Genomic DNA, 20,751 nt, shown 5'->3' on the forward strand with positions numbered 1-20,751 from the left:
ATTAAACCCATTTAGAGGGCAATCTTTTTACAAAATTGTTTCATTAATAAGAGTGACAATTTATATGATTGAGACGTTTAGATGCAGTATAGACAGAGCATTTTATCCAGGTTCACGAGGATGATTTCAGATTAGTAATATTTCCTTTGTTTTTTTTTAACAGCATTCATTTTTGAAAGTGAGGGAAGCTCTTACTGAATGATTATTTGTATGACTTTCCAGCAGCACTAAATGCAGAGGGTGTATTTCAGCCTCAGTGTAGCAAATGCATATGATAAAAGGTGAACAAGTCCATGTTTTTCCTTACAGACCTCCTAAAAAAGTGTTTTTTCACATAAGGACAAAGCTAAGTGTTTCCAGTAGCCTTCTATCCACACCTACCATCCCCATTAGAGCCTGTTTTATTGTCTGAAATGCCTCTGGTTTCAAGAAAGTGTTTTTCCTAAAGCAAGAATACTACTTAAATATGTTCTATTGTATATTCATAGCTCCATTAGTCCTCCTCCAATTTAGCACATCAAAGCAAAGACTTCATCACTTGCATGTGGATTATGCTAACATGAGTGACATTTGTAATCTTATAGGTCTGCAACTTCAGAAATGCTTTTAAAGTAAGCTATTAAATAGGTAGCTGTGCTTTACAAACGAGTCATATAATAGTTTATTTAAAGCCGTTAATGAACTTCAACCTCTACATCACTAAATGCTATACTACATTACTTACTGGAAGTTATTAGCTATCTTCTTAGCACTTCTGTGTTATATTGGACAACCAAAAATCTGTATGTTCGATTTAAACACTGTATCTTGAGTGCTTATACTGAAAGAGTATAAAAAAAAATGTCTACAGTCTCACTAATACTTGAATTCTGTATTCAGGTGACTTCAAGTGTCTTTTCAAAGCAGCATAATTTGCAGGACTCTACCTAAAGACCTTAATGCCAGTTAAAAAAGCTTAAATAATTATTTTAAAAAGATGTAAATGCATTTTTAATTAAAAAGTCACACATAGCCTCAGTCATTTTATGCTTTATATGTTATGCAAGTATTCTTTTGTCTTTACTGTCTGATACTGTACACTACGGTATTTTCTTTTCTCTGCGACAGTCCTATTTTTCCTCAAGCACTGAAATGTTAGAAGAAATTCAGCAGACCGCCAATATACTAGAGGTCAAGAAGTAGAACCTGAAAAAAAAAAAATCTGCTGTTGGTTGTTTAAACAGACAAATCTATAAATCAGCTTTTTGTATATCGGCATCACAACAAAAATAAGTCAAGTCCACTCCGTAACCAAGCACACTGAACAGTGAACACCTATCTCAAAAACAGAATTAAAGAATATAATCACTATGTATTTCAAATATATTAGCCTCTTATAAAAGTAAAGTAGTTGTTAATATTGATTTGTTATTAATTGTGGCAGAGGCACATTCTAAGTGCTTGCAGTTTCCTGACTGAAGCCATAAAATGCACAGCCACAGATGCATGTTAGTATTCTTGCTACGAACATGAAAAGCCAGATTTTTTTCTCAAAATTATTCTGCACAGCTCTACCACCGAGCAGCTGATTGGAAAAACCCACTAAATGAAGTTGCTCCTTTCCTAAGCTTAGAAGAGGCTTTGTTGCTTGGGGGTGAGGGGTTGTGTGTGTGTGTATTTTTTGTCTGTTTGCTTTCAGAGAACAGATCATATTTGAGATTAGTTCATTTTCGGAAATAGCCCGGGAAACACGTTTTTCTTTCCTTAAGATTATCAGTGTTGAAAAGTTAGTCTCTTAACACAGCAAACACAACTTTATGTTGTTCAGATCAGAATAGCTATTGTATTTCTTTTTATGAATACCCAATTCTAGTGCTCAGCATGAGGTACAGACCTTTTGTTGTTTTTTATTTTATTATTCTTTGACCTTTTTTAGTATATACATATACTCTCATGCTTGCGCGCTCACAGACACATGCACACCCTTAACACAGATGATTCGGCGGAAAGGAGCTGGATAGGAAGAGACCACAGTACCTATATGTGTGCCATAATTCACTGCAATATGAATTATAATATACTTGCTGTCACCAGAATTAAGAATCTCAATGAAAAATAAAATATAACTTTGAGGTAGTGCTCTGTTATCCTTGTCACAAGTAACAGAGTTAAGTAGTTTAACAGATTCTTTAGTGGCGTAAGACAAAAAAAAACGACCAAACCAAAAAGCTAGTTTTAAAGGTAACTGACAATTAAGGTAATGACTACGGAAAATGTAGTTTCAGAATGTAGGCTGGTTTTTTCTTAAAAAAAAAGCAAAGCTTCTAAAACCCATACTCAATTCAGTGTTGTTTTACTTTTTTATTATTTAAATACACCATACTAGAGCAAATGTCTCTGAAAATATCACAAATAAAAGATTTTTCTTCATTCAGCAAATTAGAAGTAGGTGAAAATTTCTACACAGTAGCTGCTATGAGCCTGATATTTTTTTTTTTTTTGCCATGGGAAGTAGCAACATTAGGACAAAAACACTTACATGCATACATACATTGTATTTTACAGAGATACAATAAAAGTGTTTGTGATAGAATATCACAAAAGCCACATCTTTATCTCATGTTCAGTTTGATTGAAACACATTTCCTTACAACACTTAAATATACAAAGAGCAAATAGAATGTTGTTAAGGTAAAACACAGGGTACAAACTGGCCAGTGCCCTGCTAATTGTTAATGAGGGTAGAAAGCAGATTTCAATGCTTCTTTTAATTAGCTTCATTAGTCATCTTCCCCACCCGCTCCCCCCCCCCCCCCCCCAAGATGTCCTCCGGTGGATCTTTTTTCATTTTCTCTACAGTCTCCCATTAGCCCAGGTTCATGGAGTCCTTAATGCTCATATTCAGTCATTTTAATACACCAATAAATGTGGGAAGGGCAATCAAGAATAAAGAAGGTGCAATGGTATGGAGCTGGCATTGATGCTAGCTACAAAGGTGACTTGTCTACTTGGAGACATGGGATCCATCTGTGATGAACAAAATTTGAGATGAAGGCACGCATTCTGCATTACTCTGACCTTTTAGCAGACCTGTAAGAAATAAAAATGGGTATCATCTTAGCTAGAATACTAAATTTGAGATAGGAAACTACAACATGACTGCTTTTGTCTTTTCCTTATTCACTAATCTCTTTTTTATTAGATTACTTTCCAACTGTGACTTGATTAAGGTTTTCTACACTATCTATTCATACTGCTAACGTTTCAATTTCAAACAGCAAAAAGCAAACATTTTCTGCAGTATCACTACTAAAAAGAGCAGACAGGGAAGGGAAAAAAAAAAAAGAAAAGAAAAAAAAAAAAAGAGACAACAATAAATAAGTGTACTTTCTGGTAACAAATCGTACAGTGAATAAGGTGGTTCTTCTGGGCCCCTTTTAAAAGGGAAGAAACATTATGCCATGCCTTTGAAGAAGCTAGTAATATGATCTTATAATTGGAAGAAATAGTGTGTAAAGCAAATAAGAAGTACAGCCAATATCCTCCCAAGGCAACTTTGGTTAATATGCTGCATTGCACAAGAGCTAAATATAGGTATTTCAGGATTTCCCCCCCCCCCCCCCCCCCCCCCCCATTTAAAATTCCTCATCTGGTGTGTTAGTTAATGTTACATAAACATTTTAATATATGAAGTCAAACATGTGCTTTCACACTGGTGTTAATGAATTGTGATAATTAAGAGTGTCTAACTCAATAAAAATCTAAACTTTCATGGATAAAATAGAAATGATCATCCATAGTCTTCAACTACAATCTGTTTGCAATTACCAAAATGAAATAATATGTATTAGATTTTTATGGTTTTTAAATGACATTTTGCGCTTCCCAGGAAGTTCTTTTTTCACCCTTTCTCCAAGTTACTAAAAGCCTGAGGTCTATTAGTAACTGCAACCCCCCACTTTCAAGCTAATTAAAGTAGTAGAGGCTTGGAGGTTTAATTCCCCTGAGCTGAAGCTCAGTGTGAGAAAGGTAATTTGTCTGTCCAGAACAAAGATTAGGGAGCAGCCAGCAAGCATATTTAATAAATGAGCATCAAATATCTTCTACTATGGACACAGACAACACCAATTATGTAACTGCAAGGGAATTGTTGAGTGATATGTAAACTAGAAGATTTTTAAGATCTTCTCTGAGAGACATCATCTAACTCATACTTTATTTAAAAGTCCAGGAGCTGAAGATGACCGTTTGCTACGAACATTGCCAAATGGTGGAAAAATCACACTTTTAGTAGATGGTAATACTATTGCAACCGAGAGATACCACAGGAATTCTACCACTACCAAAAAAGCATAAAGAATTCTTAATAATACAGCCTCTTCAAATGAAACAGCACACACGACATCACAAACTAAGAGTTTGCGCTTTGCCAGCGAGCAGTACTGAGTTTTCTCTAAACAGGTTTCTTTTCAAACTACATAGCATGGGATAGGAAGTCGTAATTTACATGTGTGAATTGCCTCGGGGAGGCAGAAGGCAGGAATAGCCAACATCAAGTGCATCTGCCTCCTTAAAGAGAAAAGCAAGTTTTTAAACAAAGTGAGGTCACGCAACCCTTTCTGCCTGCACCAATCACCAACAGGTATTCACCTGGAAACTATATTTAAAGACAGTTGTGAGTTCATACAAGCAACAAAAATGTGGTTTAATGCTGGGAATGTGTCTCAATCCCTTCAATTTAATACAAAATCCTGTGAATATTCGGCTATGTCTATAATCTCTAGCAGTAGAATGACTTGGAAACTGATTGATCTTTAATGTTTAGTAAAAAGTATCTCTTACAGCCAACTGTCATAGTGGAAGAACATGTTTAATTAGCGGCCCTAACACACACACAGTTGTCTGGGAAACATCTCTCTAGACTGTTAAAAAGCCAACCTACAAAACAACTCTTTAGGCACCCGCCCCTGTAGCTTCCAAAACTCCAGAAATCTGACAAATTTATGAATTATCACCTTGTCTTCTCAACTGTGGTTCAGTTTTCTGGAGTTCAGGTGCTCAGCAACTCGCCTTTGAAAACAGGTAGGAGAACTTACACCGTATTTTCTAGAGAGATGGCATTATAAAGAAAAAAATCCCCAAACTAGAATCCCTCCCCCAATCTTTTCCCTAATACCCCTTCATCTGCCTCATCACTGACTGTAGCAATGCAGTTAACAGTCAGTGACAGGAACTAATAAAAACCTGTTCTCACTATTTGCTCTGCATTTAGCTTCTACCAGGTGTCTACAGTCGTGAGCTCTGCAAGCCCAGTCCAATTTTACTTCTCTTTTCCATGTTCTATGTTCCTCATCATGTCTGCTGCTTTTATTGCGACTAAATCACTTTTATGTTTTGCTAAGGCATAGTAAGAAACTGATAAAAGTAAATGACAATTTAGACACCTATTTGAAGTTACATTAAACTTTACATTCGTAGAAGACAAGTGGATAAACCACTCTCTCAGAATGGTAAACCTTTTACTGCAGTGTGTAAAGATGAATGGTTTTACCTATATTTTGAAATGGGATACCTACAAATACTCATTTAACAGATTCACTGCTAGCTAGTCTGTATTACGGATTTGTTTCATTAAAATTCACAACAGTATAAATCTATGAATCTTTAACTGTATTTGTACTTCCCTGAGAAAAGGCTGCACATTCTCCTCCAATCTTAATTATCTTTGTTCTGCCTAACTATATAGGACTTTTTTACTCAACTCTCTCATCACCTCAATTGACAAATTAAGTAAATAAAAAAGGTCCGTGTTGTATTTTGATGTAATTATATTCACTGTATAAGACTTGAAAGAATACTTAATCAGTAAATTTATGCACAGAAAAAAAAGCAAACACAGATATTGAAATGTAGCAACACAACAAAAAAAAAAATCATGGAAATTAAAAACCAGTTTGTGATTCCTCCAGACGTATTTCTCCACTAAGTAAAAGCACTAAAAAAATATTCTGTACATTGCAGAATAGATCAGCCTAGCATTTGTCCCAGATTTCTTTAATCTTCCAAATTCCTATTTGCAGATAAATGTTATTTTTTGTGATCCTTACAGACATTAATGAAGTTCCTATTGTAAATCTATAAAGAATTACCAAGTGAAGTGTGCACTTTTTGTTTCATTGCAATAACTCACTGCTGTGTGATTGCCTGGGTTAATGATGAAAAAGTCAAATATACTATCAGAGCTGATGGAAAAATCTATCACCAATCTGAAATTAAAATTCATCTGTGGTCAATAAGATTTAATATCCATGCAAGTGGCGCTGTAAAGAGTAAATGAATCAATGTCATCAATACATAATCAGTATGAAATATGATGTGAATAAAATTATGTGCAAGAGTCATACATTCACTCTTTTCTGGACCAGGGTGGAATGAACAGTCTCTTAACTCAAGGTTGACAGTAATTGTTACAAATTAGGCACAGCAGTTATCAAAATGCACTCACTTGCATAGCTTTAGGACTTATTAAGGAGATTAAAATAGATCTAAAACTATCTAGTTTCAGAGTTACAGGACAACTGTTGATCAGAAATTTTTTTCTTCTTCTCTATATGACTTGTACAGTCATTATTTACTCATTTAGCTAGAAACCAAGAGCTATCAGCCACAGAGATATACAATCTCTGGTTGAGCTATTAGTGTTATGGAGCGATAAGAAAATAGCACTTTGGTTTTTAAATCTGAGTTATGACATACAAAACAGACGAAAAAATACTTCTGAAAGAGTACCCCAGCATGCTTCCTCGACTAAAACCTTAATATTAAAGTGAAATACATTGGTTTAGTTCAGGAACCTTCTTTTCACAAGACATTTATTTCCATATTAAAGGATCTAATTTTCCTCCCACGGCAACCTGCTCTCTTGTAGCCCTTAATTTCAAGATTATAAAGAAAAATACTTTGTTAAGAGTTTATATTAACGCATGCTCTCCATCTTGCTTTACACATAAGGAGTTCAACAACTGTACAGACGCACATGCCCAAGCCAAAATAAACTGACTCACCCTATATGTCATATTTAAAAGGTTAGTATTTTCTCCCCATAGCCCATGCCTAAGTTATTTAAGGTAAATTCAGTTACTTAAAGGTCTCCTTGCAGGGGTGGGGAATGTCCACTATCAGAATGAAAAGAAATTGATCTTCATTTAGCTCTAATAAAGCTTATTAGTAATTGTTGAGTATTCACCTTCTGGTCTGGCAGTAGTGGATTACTCTGAAGTGAATTCAAATGGCCATTGATGAGAGCTGTAGGTCTATCATGTTCACAAAATAAACTGCCATTGATGTAGTGAAACCGATCTCCGGGGACAAGGCGATTCCGGCAGGTAGAGCATGTAAAACACTGAAAAAGGAAAGAGACAGCAAGTGAAACTACAGCACAAATTAAGTATGCTGCAGGTTTGAAAATTACACTTCAGAGACTGCAAGTACAGTTGAGATATGGAGCTGCTCGGTTTCTAGTATCTCCAAATATGGCATTAGTCTTACCTGTTGGGACTACGCTGTACATAACTCAAGCACAGTTTTACCGATTACGAGGGAACAAAGCTACACACTAAGGGAAGCTTTATAATATATACTCGTATTTCTAGTTATTGCTTTGCATTTCATTCATAAGCAGATGCAGATTTTATACTAAAGCAGCACAGCAGTACTAATCGGCTACTAAAAAAAAAAAAAAAACAAAACCCAACAGAGAAAAAAAAGCCTCACCTTAAGATGATAGACATTGCCCTGTGCCCTCATGACCAGCTCACTAGCAGGAATGGACTGTCCACAGGCACTGCAAGCACCACTATTTCCAAATAACCTGAAACAGAGGTGATGATCATGAATAATTTAATACACAGGAGGCTCTAAGCATTTTTGCGCATCACTGCAATGGTTTATTACACAACTATTTTAGACTTCTGACCCCCGTCTTCCAACTTGCTTACATGTCATAATATGAAAAAGCGTATTTTTGTGTAACAACTGGTAGCTTCACCCTACCTTGGATGTGGTTACACAGGATTTAATCAGAAATATTGACTTACACCTCTAGAAACACAAACAATTCTGTACTACACACATTTTATCAGATTACTGGGTTCATCATAAAAAAAAAAAGATACAATTCATGACTGGAGTTTAAATGCATTGTGTCCTTGAAATTATATGAAGAACTCTTTTGTACTTTAATCATATCTTGAGATATGAGTCATCAAAAGGGTTAAGAGGATTTGATTGTATATCTAAGAAGACATCATGCTCAGTGTATTGAAACTCCAGTAAACCTCCATCAGTGCAGAGTTTCCATTAGAAACTCTCTGCTATCCAGGTTGATATATAATGTGTATGGGTTAACCTTTTCAATCATGGTGTCAACACTTTAGATTTGCCTCTGCTCATCTCTTTCATCCTAACCTTCTCTCTCTCTTGATAATGAAATGCTTGCTCCAACTTCCCTCTATCTGCTCCTGAGTCCACAATTTAGATTACTTCATCTCTGCTAGCAACAAACTGAATGAAATTTCGATTTGAGCAGAAAGTAATTTACCGGGATCTGGACCCATTTGTCATCATATCTCTCTGGGTGTTTGCTGTATCACTGCAGTTTTCCTATGCAATCAAATGAGACCACAACATCTGCCATTGGGGGGGGGCACACGCAGTGGGGGGGAGGGGGGGAACAGGCAGAAGAGTGGTGAAGAAAAATATATACATAATTCTTCAAATCCATTTAAAGGCACAACACATCGATCCAAAATATAATACAATAATGATTATTGAGTTCTACTTTTACGAGCTGCGTTAGCTAGAATTAGAAAACCTTTATTTGCTTTTGCGCGCCTCTCTAATATACACAAATATTTATAAAGACTACCACAATCATTTTGCAGTAAAAAAGGAAACTGAACTAGCTGGCAGGGTCACAGACCCACTTTTCTGCACGATGTAAAACATAGTAATAGGATTTACAAATTAGCGTATTGGTGTCATAATAAATATTAATATTTGCATCTCCTTCCTGTCCAAATAAAGTCATAAAATTCTGTTTGTGTCAACCTAGGAGACGCATTACAACAGAATACCCGTAATCTGAATGATTGCAGTGTGCCTCTGTATAAAAATAATTGCTTTGAATTTTCAGAATCTGAGCTTGCAGAGGAGGCTTGTCATGTTCAAACTACTAATTTGCTGTCGCCACTTTATTGAAAATAGCCTGTAAGTTGTTATTAAATGTATCGACTGAACGACAGAGAGAGTAGTAAAACTGCCCCTTAAGATGGCTTTTAATAGGAAGCTGAGAAACAAATTTTGCAGCAGCATCGATTTGAAGAGTTCAATCAAAACTCCATTTCAAAACTAATTAGTCTGAGATCCACGACACATTGACACGTTCTTGCAGAATCACAGTGGCTACAAAGGGAAAGCTGAACTAATACATTGTCAGGACCTCCAGCCAAAGGGACTAAACTGTCTGGAAACTAAGGGTCCATTATTAGGGCATCTTCTAAATCAGGACCAGTTCCGAGCAGTTACATGATGTATTGAGGTTACTTTCAAAGCTTTACGATATGCATTTTTCTCCCTCCATTGTTACAAGTAATGAAGTTGGCACGTAGAAGGGGTGTACATAGGGAGCGCTGCAAGAGGAGGCACTGTTACATTTCTAGAGCGAAGATCCAAAAATCTAGGGTAGGGGGGGGTGGCGACAAGGGCATTGCTGGGTAGGGTGGAGGAAGAAAAGCAAAGATGAACGGGCAACGTTCCTTGTGCGGGAGAACCCGAACCTCGCGAGCAGAACAATTGCACCACCCAACCGAAAACACAGCTCTCAGAAGCCTGAGCTCGTTGCACTACTTGTCTTCATTAAGCATTCATTTGTTACACAGTTCTCTGACTAGAAGTGGTTGTACACCTTGAATGTCTGTGAATTCTAATAAATGGAGTCAAAACGAATCCAGAGGCTTTCCGCACATCTTAGGTTTTCCCCGAGCGCGTTCCCCGAACAGTTCTGGTTTGGGAAGTCACTTCAGCTGAATCCTCTGCTAAAATTCCTAAAAACTACTTACTTGCAAAGTCAGAACACCTTTCCACAGCTTTGTATTATTTACCAGGAAAATTAAGCTTATTTTTCCTTCTCCACTGTTATGAATGGTTTTGTTCTGAAATACCCTTAACAGGAAAAAGGTTTTATCTTTAAAAAAAAAAAAATGTTATTCCTCCTTACCAGTAAAGGAAGTGTTCCACAGTAACTATTCTTTACTGAAAAAGTTGTTTCACATGGTTTCTGAGAGGCTGGAGAGCTAATTATCTAACCAGGGGGACTGTCCAGGACAGTATTTGATTTAAAAGGCTTGAGGCTTTAGGTGCTCAATTAAGTAGCTATCGGTCTCAGACTGGACTTTAATGGGCTCTTTTCTCTTTAACTGCAGCAATGGGTAGAGATACCCCAGGTCAGGCTAATTAAAGCCAGGGGACTCTTTAATTGTGATGACAGAATTGGTTTCAGTTTCCTCTTTGGGTCCTCAGTCCAAGAAGGTCATTAATATTTCAACATTTGGGCAATGCAATCAATCACAAACATCAAGAGGTTCCCTATACAGACAAGGCAGCTCTTCTACACTTAGCAGCATTTTACTGAGCCACCTTAAATTAACTACTGTGTGGTTCTAACACAGCATTCCCCACACCCCCAAACGCACAAACGCTCCTGGGTTGGTTTTTTTTTGTTTGTTTGTTTGTTTTGGTTTTTTTTTTCCTCAGAACTTTCTTTCACAAGAGTGGGAATGAAGGCAGCAAGAAATCTTTTCAGCCCAGTTTCCCATCTTGCTGCTCAAAATTCAGTATCAGCAGAAACACATCTCTAGCAACTTAGCCTAACAAAATAAGGTTCCAGTTGTTTCCAAAATTGTGGAGACAAATTTAAGTGCTCCGATTCTTGCACAACACGGTGCACACAAATATATCTCCAAGCCCTAGCAAAGAGAAATGCACATCCAGACCTACTGATCCAGAAGCGATTGGTGTTTCTGTACATTCCCTATATTTAATCTAAATTCTGCACCAGCTATATTAAATGTAACAAAGAAAGGCAACCCAGAAATTACGCCTGGAGCCAAGTCCATTAAAGGTACTTCAGAATAACTAGAGACCAAGCACCTTAAAAGCACCAGAAGCTATTGATACTTAAAAGGGGGGCTGTGCATAATGGCAAGTGCTGCATTAGAGAAGGGGAAGGAGGGAAGAGAAAGAAAAAAAAAAAAAAAAAAAAAACACACAGCCAAATTACGCTTGGTTAATTCAGAGTAACAGATCTGCCCCCAAGTGAATTGGAGGCCTTGAATTAATTCTGTTATGACAAATCAAGATAAACGTTCCCCCTAAATTGCATGCGATTTAATTAATTTTTGAGATCCTGTTTTTTTTTTTTTTTTTTTTCCTAGCTAATAGTTCACATGCTCCTGTGCTGTCATTGTGCTTGAGTGGGCAGACTTCAAAGTGATATTAAATAACCAACTATTAGATTTACCTAGCACGTCCTATTGGAAAAGTGCCATTTAATTACCTAGCCTGTTCAATTAAAGGGACAGCATTCCCTGAATATAGCAGCTTGCCGCTGATTACCAGGGAAATGAACTCGCTGCCGGGCGGCCCCCTCCCTCCCCCGCGTGGCGTGGCGCGGCGCGGCGCACACTGCGGCTGCGGGCGGGTCCGGCGCGGCCCCACGCACCCCGCGCTGGAGGGGCCGGGCGGGCTGCGCCCACGCCGCGCTGCGCGGAGCGGGCGCCCGGGGAGGGTAGGGGCGGCGGGCGCTGCCCCTTTAAGGCGCGCCTGGGCAGCCCCCCCCCCCCCCCCCGCTTCCCCTTCCCCACCACTCCCTGCTCGCTCTTAGAGGCCAATTTTGTTAATTAAATGTTTTGTTTGCGACGCGGCTCTCATTCATTTCGGACACGTCATTCCGAGCAGATCTAAGCCAGGGACCAGATCTCATTAGATAAAACCTATCAGAACTAAGAGAAAATGGAGGAGACACTAATTAAAGCTTTTAATTGTGCGGCTTCGCTGCCACGCTGCTGCTTTATCTGGCATCTTAAGGTTGGGAGGGCTGCGCGCCGCTCCGCGCCCCGTTCGCCGGGCGGCGGGAGGGGAAGGCTCTGGGATTTTCGCCTCCCTCTCTTTTCCCAGGAACCTTGGCTTTCAACGAAAGCTGCTGCCGGAGCTCTACGGCTAATTTGTCGTAGGGTTTTGGGGGGGGGGGCAGGGAGGGAGAGGGGGAGCGTTGTGCTGTTTAAACAACAAAAACCCACAGACGACCTCAGAGGGTTCCGAAGCTCATTAATAAACGGCCTCGTGGTCTTGGCCCGAAGGAGTCGAGTCCCTTTCACCTGGCGCCTGCCGGGCCCATCAACCCTCTCTCTCATTTTGTCAGCCGTGCCTGGCGCACCCCGCGCCTCCAGCGCGGACCTGGGCCCGCAGCGCCCGCCTGGGGAGGGGTCTGTGCCGCCACAAACGCCCTACAGAAAATTCAGAGCGGGGAGGAGGGCAGAGGGGAACCGGAGAGACTGGCTGCCGGAGGGGTGGCACGGCCTCCACCACCGGGAGAGGCCATTTCAAGCACCAAGAGGGCGAGGGCCGCGCTCCTGCCAGCACCACCCTGAGCGCCCCTGCAAGTCCGTTTCCAGCAGGAAAGCTCCAAGTTAACTCGGCCCTGGCAGGGCCAGGCCGTCCTACCCCACCTTGAGTGTACGGTGTCCAGTTCAAGTTTCAGCAAGCATCTGTCAGAGTTATTTTTGCAAGTCAAATTACACAGATCTAAAGAGAAGTCAGGCGACAGAACAAGGAGATCAATTCAAACCCCTCATCTGATAAAGCATCCTATTCATAATCGCCTACATTAAAATAAACGAGTATTAATTTTTGGCAACACAAAACCAGAGGACTGCGATAAGCTTGCCTGAACTCGCCTCTGGGACACAGTGGACGCATCTTCTCTCTTTAATTAGTAGTAATCAGACATGAGGGTTTGTTTGATGGTGTTGGTCAAGTGATGAATCTGTACTATTCAGTGCATCTTAACAGTAGTGTCAATTTTTCCACTTCAAACGAGGCTCTTTCCCTAACACCGTTCTGCTCTATTTAATTACAGCTCTGCCAGGCTTAGGCTTGTTGCTTAGGATGATGACCGAAAAGCACCATTAAAGACCCCCATGTGCTGATTTTGTAGTACTTCTCTCTAAAAGTACCCCAAAAACTAGCAAAGCTGAGGCTCTGATTCCTCAAAGCTGCCAAGGGCTGCGTTTCATCTACTGAACCGACCAAAGATGCAGCCACGTATCAGGGCAGAGGCTGCACTGTCAGAGTAACCAAGTCTTAACTCCGTCCTTTTAGACTCGGGGGGTCTCCATGCATATACACACACTCACTACGGTCCTGATCTGTTTAAATAGAAGGCAAGTTTTACAACATAAGCAAACTTGTAACATTTGGTGGCTGATTTTTTTTTCTTTTCTTTTTTTCAGAAAGGAAGAAAAAAGTGGAACTTTTTGGCCATCAGGGAGAAGGAAAAACCTGGGTTAACTCTTGACATTTACTGTAAATGAGAAGCTAGAAGCATTTAAACAAAACACAATTTGTTTTAACTAAGCATTTCTGTTATGCCGGGAAGGTATGGGGCTTTTTTGTTTTTTTAATTACTGAATGTTGAAATAGAACACCTCCTTGAAGCATTCATGTGCATCAGTCTATCAAACCATTTACTCAAATTAAATGTGTAATCCTTCAAAATGCCTCCTTTTAAATTAATGAGTTTAAGTAGCTGGAGTTTACCTGGAAAGATCGTACAGGCACCTGACCTCAGGAATTCTTTCTATTAATTATATTGGAAACTCATTGGAAGGGATACTCTGCGTAATCTTACTGTACCCCAACAGATGCGAGATTAATAAGGCTTAGTTGCCCCTACCCAAATCTGTGGCTTTAAAGCAAAGAGCTTCAAAAAAGAAAGAGATAAAAAATAAAGGGCAAGAGCATATCCTTCCTCTCCTACCCCCTACATTTTCTAGGCTGGAAGTTAAGAAAAATGTCGGTTCAAGGCTTCTCTGTAACAATGTGAAGACAAGCACTATAGCATGTTTTGGGCTATAAGTAGAAGCGGTGGCCCTCCAACTGACGGTTAATCAGCTCTTTCACAAGGAGAACAGAGAATGAGTCATTCTGTTTCCACTCAAAGGAGTTTAAAGGTGCTTATGTAAATATAATAATTAATCAGATACTAAAGGCAGGCATTTCATTATTTAGCACCTCTGCCACAGCCTTATTTAAGCCCTACGATTTTAACATTTACCGTTCAAATATGCACACTTCTCCTTCAACACTACAACAAAGCAGATTAATTTAGCCTCTCTGATTGCTGTTTATTTTTAGTTAGGACTTGTTTTGTGCTGACAAACCACTTTAAAGTTACAGTCGTCGTTCTGCTCCCCCCCCCCCCCCCCCCCGCCCCCAACAACTCTTCCCTCCACTTGGCAGTCGCAACTGCGCCCTGGGCTAGGCGCTGACATCCGCACCCGCACGTCTCCCCGCGCCTAATAAAGGAGCGATCCGGAGCCAGCCCACCCCTGCGCCCCGCGGGCACCCACCGCCAGCAATAAAGGGGGGAGAATAAGAAAAAAAACCATATATATATAAAAAAAAAGGAGGGGGGAAGGCAGGGAGAGAGCGGGAAGGCAGCCTGCCGGCCGGTGCCTCACCTGATGTAGTCGTTTCTGCAGAGGATCATGCCGCTCTTGGTGTAGCAGGAGGTGCCGATGTCCCCCAGCTGGGCCTGGCAGCAGGAGCACTTGAGGCAGCGGCTGTGCCAGTAGCTGTCCATGGCGTAGAGCAGGAACCGGTCGGCGATCTTCCCCCCGCAGCCGGCGCACCTCTTCCACGAGAGGGAGCCCGCCGTCACGGGGGGCGGCTGCGAGCTGCCGCCGGGGTTCACCATGGCCTGCGCGGGGAGAGGGGCGGCCGGTCAGGGGGGGCCGGGGCGCTCCCCGCTCCCGGGGGGGCGCCGGGCCCGGGGGGGGGGGGGGGGAGGGGCACCGGGCAGGCCCGCGGGCGCGCAGCTGGCGGGGACCGGCGGGCGTGGGGGGCACGAAGAGCGCGTCCCGCTGCCCCCCCGCCCCGCTCCGGGCTGCTGCAGCTGCAGCTCGCAAGTCAGGAACAGTCCCGGGGTTTGTTTTGCTTATGGAAAAAAAAAAAAAAAAAAAAAAAAAAGTGTGTGAAGAGTGAAAAAAAAAAAAAAAAAAGAAGAAAAGTTGTGAAACTGGTTTTTCAGTCTAGGAGAGGCTCTGCGGGCTCGGGGCGGTAGCGAGGGGCTCGGGACCGGCCGTCCAGACCTCGGGAGGTTTGGTTTTGTTTTTTTGGTTTTTTTTGTTTTTTTTTTTTTTTTTTTTATTTTGGAGACATAAGAACACCCAGAGAAAACACTCCAGACTGAGGACACTGGCCCGAATAATAGATCATTGAACTTTAGGACGCCTGTTAACTTCCTACACAAACATACTCAACTTTTGTCTCGCTAATCTGGCCTTGATCAGTAGTTTAAATGCTAAAGCTTTGTTACTCAAAAAAAAAAAAAAAAAAGTTTAGCGACCATAGGAAAGCAGCAGCCTAATGAAGTGCACCGCTCTGGCTGGAGTTACTCTGGCCGCCCCCAAAACTGCTACCGAGGGCATTTTTCACTTTCCAATAAACGCTTTACGCAAGCAGGACAACCGAGAGAGAATATAGGAATCAATTCATAAAGCTTACTCTAAACCGATTAATTTGCTGCCTTCAATGCAGAGTCCAATAAACTCCCGGTGTTCCTCTAGTCACTTACACTATAAAAAGATCAAGTTATTTACTGCCAATTAAGCAGCATGTTTTTGTCTTTGTCCTCTGTAAGCCGTACGTGCTCATGCCGAGGCATCTGGCTATCTGCTACGGCCCTTCTGACTGATACCTCCAGAGCAGCGAGGACGAACTTTTCCTGCCACTGGCCCAACTCGACTGCAGGAGGAGGCGAACTGAGGCCGATTTTAAACACACATTTCCTCAGAAAGAGTACCTGGAGGTATGTCCAGTGACCGCACAATAAACCAGAAGAACTGCACCAATTAAGCTGTAACAAAAACCCCGAGACTTTGGAAAGAAAACCACTCTAAAAGCCATTAGCATTGCATTTATCCGAACGCATCATATACCTTTATGTAAATTGATTTCTGATGCATTTGTTCAAGGAATTGCCTTTTGTTACAGTTTCCAGCTACAGCCTAAATGAATCTGCATTTCCTGCTCCGAGTCTTTAAACCGTTTCCCTACGCTTTAAATCACTTCAGATTTCTTAAAAGAAAGGAAAAGACTCCACGCCACCACCTCTGCCCGTCTTTGTCGAAGGCAAATATATATAAATATAAAATGGGAAACGTTACACTGAGAAAACCATCCAGTAACCCCATTAAGCTAAAGCTCTTAAGGACAAGCAATACCTTAATGCTGATTAAATCTAAAAAGATGAATCAAGAGGACTGACCAGAAAGTGACTCCCTTGATAACTAAGGACGGGCCCTCATCAAGTTTCATTTAGAGTTGGGGGGAAAAAAGCTTTTAACTTAAATAGGCTTACTCTAGTAATTACACAGCCAAGCAATTTAGGTCCTGGGATAGGAGTCAGTGAAATAGAAAGCAGAGCTGGAAGCTAGAGGCAAAATACACCCCCCCACCCCCCCACCCCCTTTTAACAGCGTCTCTGGTGTTTTTTTAATGGAGACCAAGGGAGGGACAAGCGGAGAGCTGGCAATTTGTAGTACAAAAATGGATGCTTAATTCATGTCTTGGTTTTAATTAGGTGATTCACCGGATTTCTCCTGGATTGAAACAAAAGACCGTGTGGGGGGCAGGAAGGGAATTGGAGAGGAGAGAAATAGAGAGCTCACTTTGATCTTTTCTGCCACTGTTTCAGAATACTGTTTACTACGGGGGAAGCGGGTGCCCCAGCCCTCCCCCCCCCGTCCCCTCCATTCACATTCGAGGCAGGCAGAGCCCCCTTCCCGGCGGCAGCTGGGCAGGGGGGAAGGAGAAGCCGCCCCGAGCGGCCGCCGCCGCCGCCGGGCTTTGTACGCGGGGGCCGCGACAATGCCGGGCCCCGCGGCTCCCCCCGCGCCTCTCCGCCGCGGCGGGCAGCGCGGGACGGCGGCGGGGCAGGGGCGCGGGCATGCAACCGCACACGCGGGGGCTGGAAAAGAAGGGGTAAGGACCGGCACTTCTTACCTGCTTCCCCTCTATATTGCAAAAGGCCGGGGAGCAACGTCGCTCGGGGTGCCTGAGGTGGTTCTCCTTGCAAAGAAACAAACACAGCGCTCGCCCTCTCTCTGGCTTGAGGGAGCCCCCCGCCCGGCAAGGAGCAGCCCAGGCTGGAAAAATATAGCTATTTCTGAGAGAGGCGTCTGCCTGGGTCCTTCCTCCAGCTCCCGCTTCCCGGGAGGGGAGCTGCAGAGCTCAGTCCCTGCCGCTGAGCTGCACACGCAGGGCGCCGCCGCCGCTCGCTGCTGCAATCGCCGGGTAAGTTTGGCAATGTGGCTTCACTTTGTACCGCTTCCCCCCCGCCCCCCCCACCTCCGCCCCCTTCTCTGGGCTGCTGCGGCGGCTCCCGAGCCTCCCGCGGAGCGGAGCCGGCCGGCCGCGGCCCGCCGAAGCGCCTCGGAAGAGAGGGCGAGAGCGGGCGAGTTTGCGAGGGGCCGGGCGCGGGGCCGCTGCCGGGATCCTGCGGCGGCGGCGCTGGCAGGACGCGGGAGGAGGCCCCTCTGCCTGCGCGAGCGCGCGTGTGCGTGTGTGTGTGTGTGCGCGCGAGGGAGAGTGCGTGTGCGTGTGTGTGTGTCCGTGTGCGTGTGCTCCCGCTGCCCCTCACACATGTGTTACTGACAGAGCAGAATCCCAACTACACTCCGGCTCGGCTCCGCCGTCAGCCCGCCGCAGCCAATCCGCCCCCGGCTTGTTCAGGCGGAATAATAAAACCTGCCAATCCCCGAGAAGACAAAGGAATGAGTGAAAGGGGAGGAAAGGAAAAAAAAAAAAAAAAAAAAAAAAAAAAAAAAAAAAAAAAAAGAGAGAGAAAGGGAGGGGACGAGGAGGAGGAGGGGAATGGAGAGGAAGGAGGGAGTCAGGTGGGCAGCGGTGGCCGCGCCGCCCGCCCGGGCACTGAGGGGAGGCGCGCGCGCGGCCGTTGGGCGCCGCCCGCCCCGCTCCGCTCCCGGCCACCAGTTGAGAAACTTGGCGGGGAGGGGCCGGTCCCGGCTGCCCCCCGCGCTGGCCGCCGCCGAGGGCGGGCCCACTCCGCTCCGCCCGGGCGGGCGGCGGCGGCCGCCAGAGCCCTTCCCGGGGGCTGGGCGCTTCCCCCGCGCCGGGCCGGGGCGGAGGCGCCGGAGGGAGGCGCGGCCCCGGGGCGGCGGGAGCCGGTCCTCGCCGCCCTCCCGGCGCCCCCCGGTGCCTGCGGCCTCGTCCTGCCCGCGGGGCCGCGCACCCCCGTCCGCGGGGTGGGCTGGCGCCCCGGACCCGTGGCGGGGCTGGGCGGGAGGCCGCGAGGGACGCGGCTGGCTCGGCCCCGGGGTGCGGGGGGGCGGTGCCGAGCCGCCGCCTTCTAAAAATTCCCCCGGTGAAACCGTCGGGGAGCGGTGCGTGGGGCTCCGCGCCCGGGTACGGCCCGCGGCGACGGGCACCCCGCGGGGGTTTGGAAGGGTTCAACCGCCGCAACGGGCCGGCAGTTGGCTGCGCGGCGCGTCACGGGAGAGGCGGCTGCGCTTCGGGGGAAGAAGCCCGAGGATGACGGCAAATCGGGGGAAGTAATGTTCAGTGGGGACGCTTAAAACTGGAAAAAAAAAAAAAAAAAAAAAAAGCCCACCCCTGCGTATTAATTGCACGTTTTTGAGGCCTAAGCCCAACACCAGGAGAAGCGAAAGCACAGCGCCCTGCAGACCCTCGAACGGCGCAGGGTGCCCGCACGCGCGCCCCAATGAGCGCGAGCTTCTGCGCGCGCCGGGCAGCTGCCCAGCCGCGGGGGTAGGTTCCCGCCGGGCATTGTCTCGCGCAGGGCGCACGCCCTCCCTGTCACGCGGCGTCCCGCCCCCCGCGCGGCGGCGGCGGAGCCCGGCCGGCGGCGGGTCTCGCGGCGCTGCGAAAGACCAGAGAAACTTTCGTGAGAGCGAGTTTCTCGGTTCCCGGCCGCTGACGCAGAGCAGCGGCCGCTGCAGCGCGGACAGGCGGGCCGGGCCGATCAGGGGCCGCCGCGGCCACGCGCGGCCGGGCCGGCGCTGACCCGCGCCCCGGGAGAGGGCACGGCTAATTGCTGCTGTCAAATAAATACCTAGTGATGGCAGCGTGACGGAGCGACGAGCTCGCGTGCGCCCACCGCCCCTCCGTCGCCCGAGGCGACGAGGAGGCTTCCACACCCTCATCCTGGCGGCGGCCCCGCGCGCGCGGAGGGGCGCGGCGCTGGGGCCGGCGTCACGCGCGGACCAGCAAGGGCACTGGTGCGGCGGGGGCGGGCGGCTCCCCCCGCCGGGCCGGGCCGGGCCGGGCCGCGCTGGCCCCGGGCGCCGCCGCCCCGGTGCGCGTTGGCCACATCGCCGCCTGTGGGCCTCCCGCACCGCTGCAGCGCCGGCCGCGGCTGGGCCGCCCGGGAATGCGCCCGGGAGCCGCTGGCGGCTGAAGGGGAAAGTGCCCAGCCGGGAAGAACGCGCATGGGAAGACACGGGATGTCGTAGGCAGGCCTCTAGTTATGTAGCAAATAAAATACTGAAGTTTGAATGGCACCACAGGTATCGTCCAGCTGCAGGAGGAAAGTCTGTTTCTGGCTTTCTCCACAGACTGGGGTCTGTTCGGAGTCTGCATAAAGCAGACTGGGAGCTGGTGGAAAGCTTCCACTGGGAAAAGGGGAAGGGAGAGGGCCGGTGGTGTGGTTCAAAATAATGTATTTTTTTAGCATAGGTCTATGAAATATATCATCTGGATGTAATCTCCATGTACATATTACATTTAAACCTACTCAGCAGTTTTAGATGCGTTGTTTAGGATCTGGTACAATTTAGAATACATAATGTAACAAGGCATGCCACAGATCATCAACAGTCTCTTATTCTAGCTCTCTGACAGCTAAGAGCACAAGAATAGAGCAAATGCCAGGCTAAAATAAAATCTAAGTTGTCTAATTATCTGAGCCTGTAATGGCTGGAAGCTACCAAATTCAGACTCCGGAAGAGCCATCCTGATTGGAAAAGATATCTACCAAGAAACTCTGCCATAGGCACTAAAATGTTTGCTAGTCTTAAAAGTGATAGTGATACAAACAATGGGAATTACCTTCTCAAGGAGCAGAGTTTTAAATGGCTTAATGACGTCTTCCAAATACCATTACAATGTTCGTATCTTTTTCTGAAATCTGATCTTCACTGATTTTTGTGATTAATTTTAACAGAGGAAACCTTCACTGAGAGCATTTTGCAGAGCAATATTTTTCTAATTTTTCTTTTGTGCAGCATCTGCTGTTGCTGTGCTGTCATCTTCGTTATGTTTTTCATTGTCTATGTGCCATAATGTAATTAGTTAGTTCAACATCATCTGTGCTATTAGATGAGATGTTTCTGTGGTAAGTTAACATAGTTCTGTGTAATTGGTAGATTTCAGCAGTAGGCATGAATGTATCCA

At 45.0% G+C, this 20,751-nt stretch overlaps 1 protein-coding gene and 1 long non-coding RNA gene across 3 annotated transcripts in view; one reads left to right on the forward strand and one right to left on the reverse strand.

Moving 5' to 3' along the window:
- LOC116963528 overlaps window positions 1–13,812 on the forward strand; it is a 238,418-nt gene extending 224,606 nt beyond the window's left edge. For both annotated transcript variants that reach the window (XR_004408258.2, XR_004408259.2), the window contains one exon: window positions 13,548–13,812. This is a non-coding gene — a long non-coding RNA (uncharacterized LOC116963528). The remainder of the gene's footprint in view (window positions 1–13,547) is intronic.
- On the reverse strand, window positions 1,875–18,098 carry LMO4 (LIM domain only 4). The gene is made up of 5 exons (XM_042786392.1): window positions 17,323–18,098; window positions 14,778–15,016; window positions 7,753–7,849; window positions 7,226–7,381; window positions 1,875–3,069 (listed from the first exon to the last, which is right to left on the reverse strand). Exons 2-5 carry the CDS (start codon window positions 15,011–15,013, stop codon window positions 3,061–3,063), a joined length of 498 nt encoding a protein of 165 aa, XP_042642326.1. The 5' UTR covers window positions 15,014–15,016; window positions 17,323–18,098; the 3' UTR covers window positions 1,875–3,060.
- Window positions 18,099–20,751: the final 2,653 nt, after the last annotated feature.

The sequence above is a fragment of the Tyto alba genome, unplaced genomic scaffold, assembly GCF_018691265.1.
Source record: "Tyto alba isolate M040663 unplaced genomic scaffold, T.alba_DEE_v4.0 Super-Scaffold_1000006, whole genome shotgun sequence".
Taxonomy (NCBI): Eukaryota; Metazoa; Chordata; class Aves; order Strigiformes; family Tytonidae; genus Tyto; species Tyto alba.

Coding starts and splice junctions, on each gene's coding strand:
- LMO4 (XM_042786392.1), bottom strand. CDS start 15,013: ATGGTGAACCCCGGCGGCAGCTCGCAGCCGCCCCCCGTGACGGCGGGC. Junction 7,850..14,777: donor TGCAGAAACGACTACATCAG/GTGAGGCACCGG, acceptor CCTCTGTTTCAG/GTTATTTGGAAATAGTGGTG. Junction 7,382..7,752: donor GCAATGTCTATCATCTTAAG/GTGAGGCTTTTT, acceptor TTCCTTTTTCAG/TGTTTTACATGCTCTACCTG.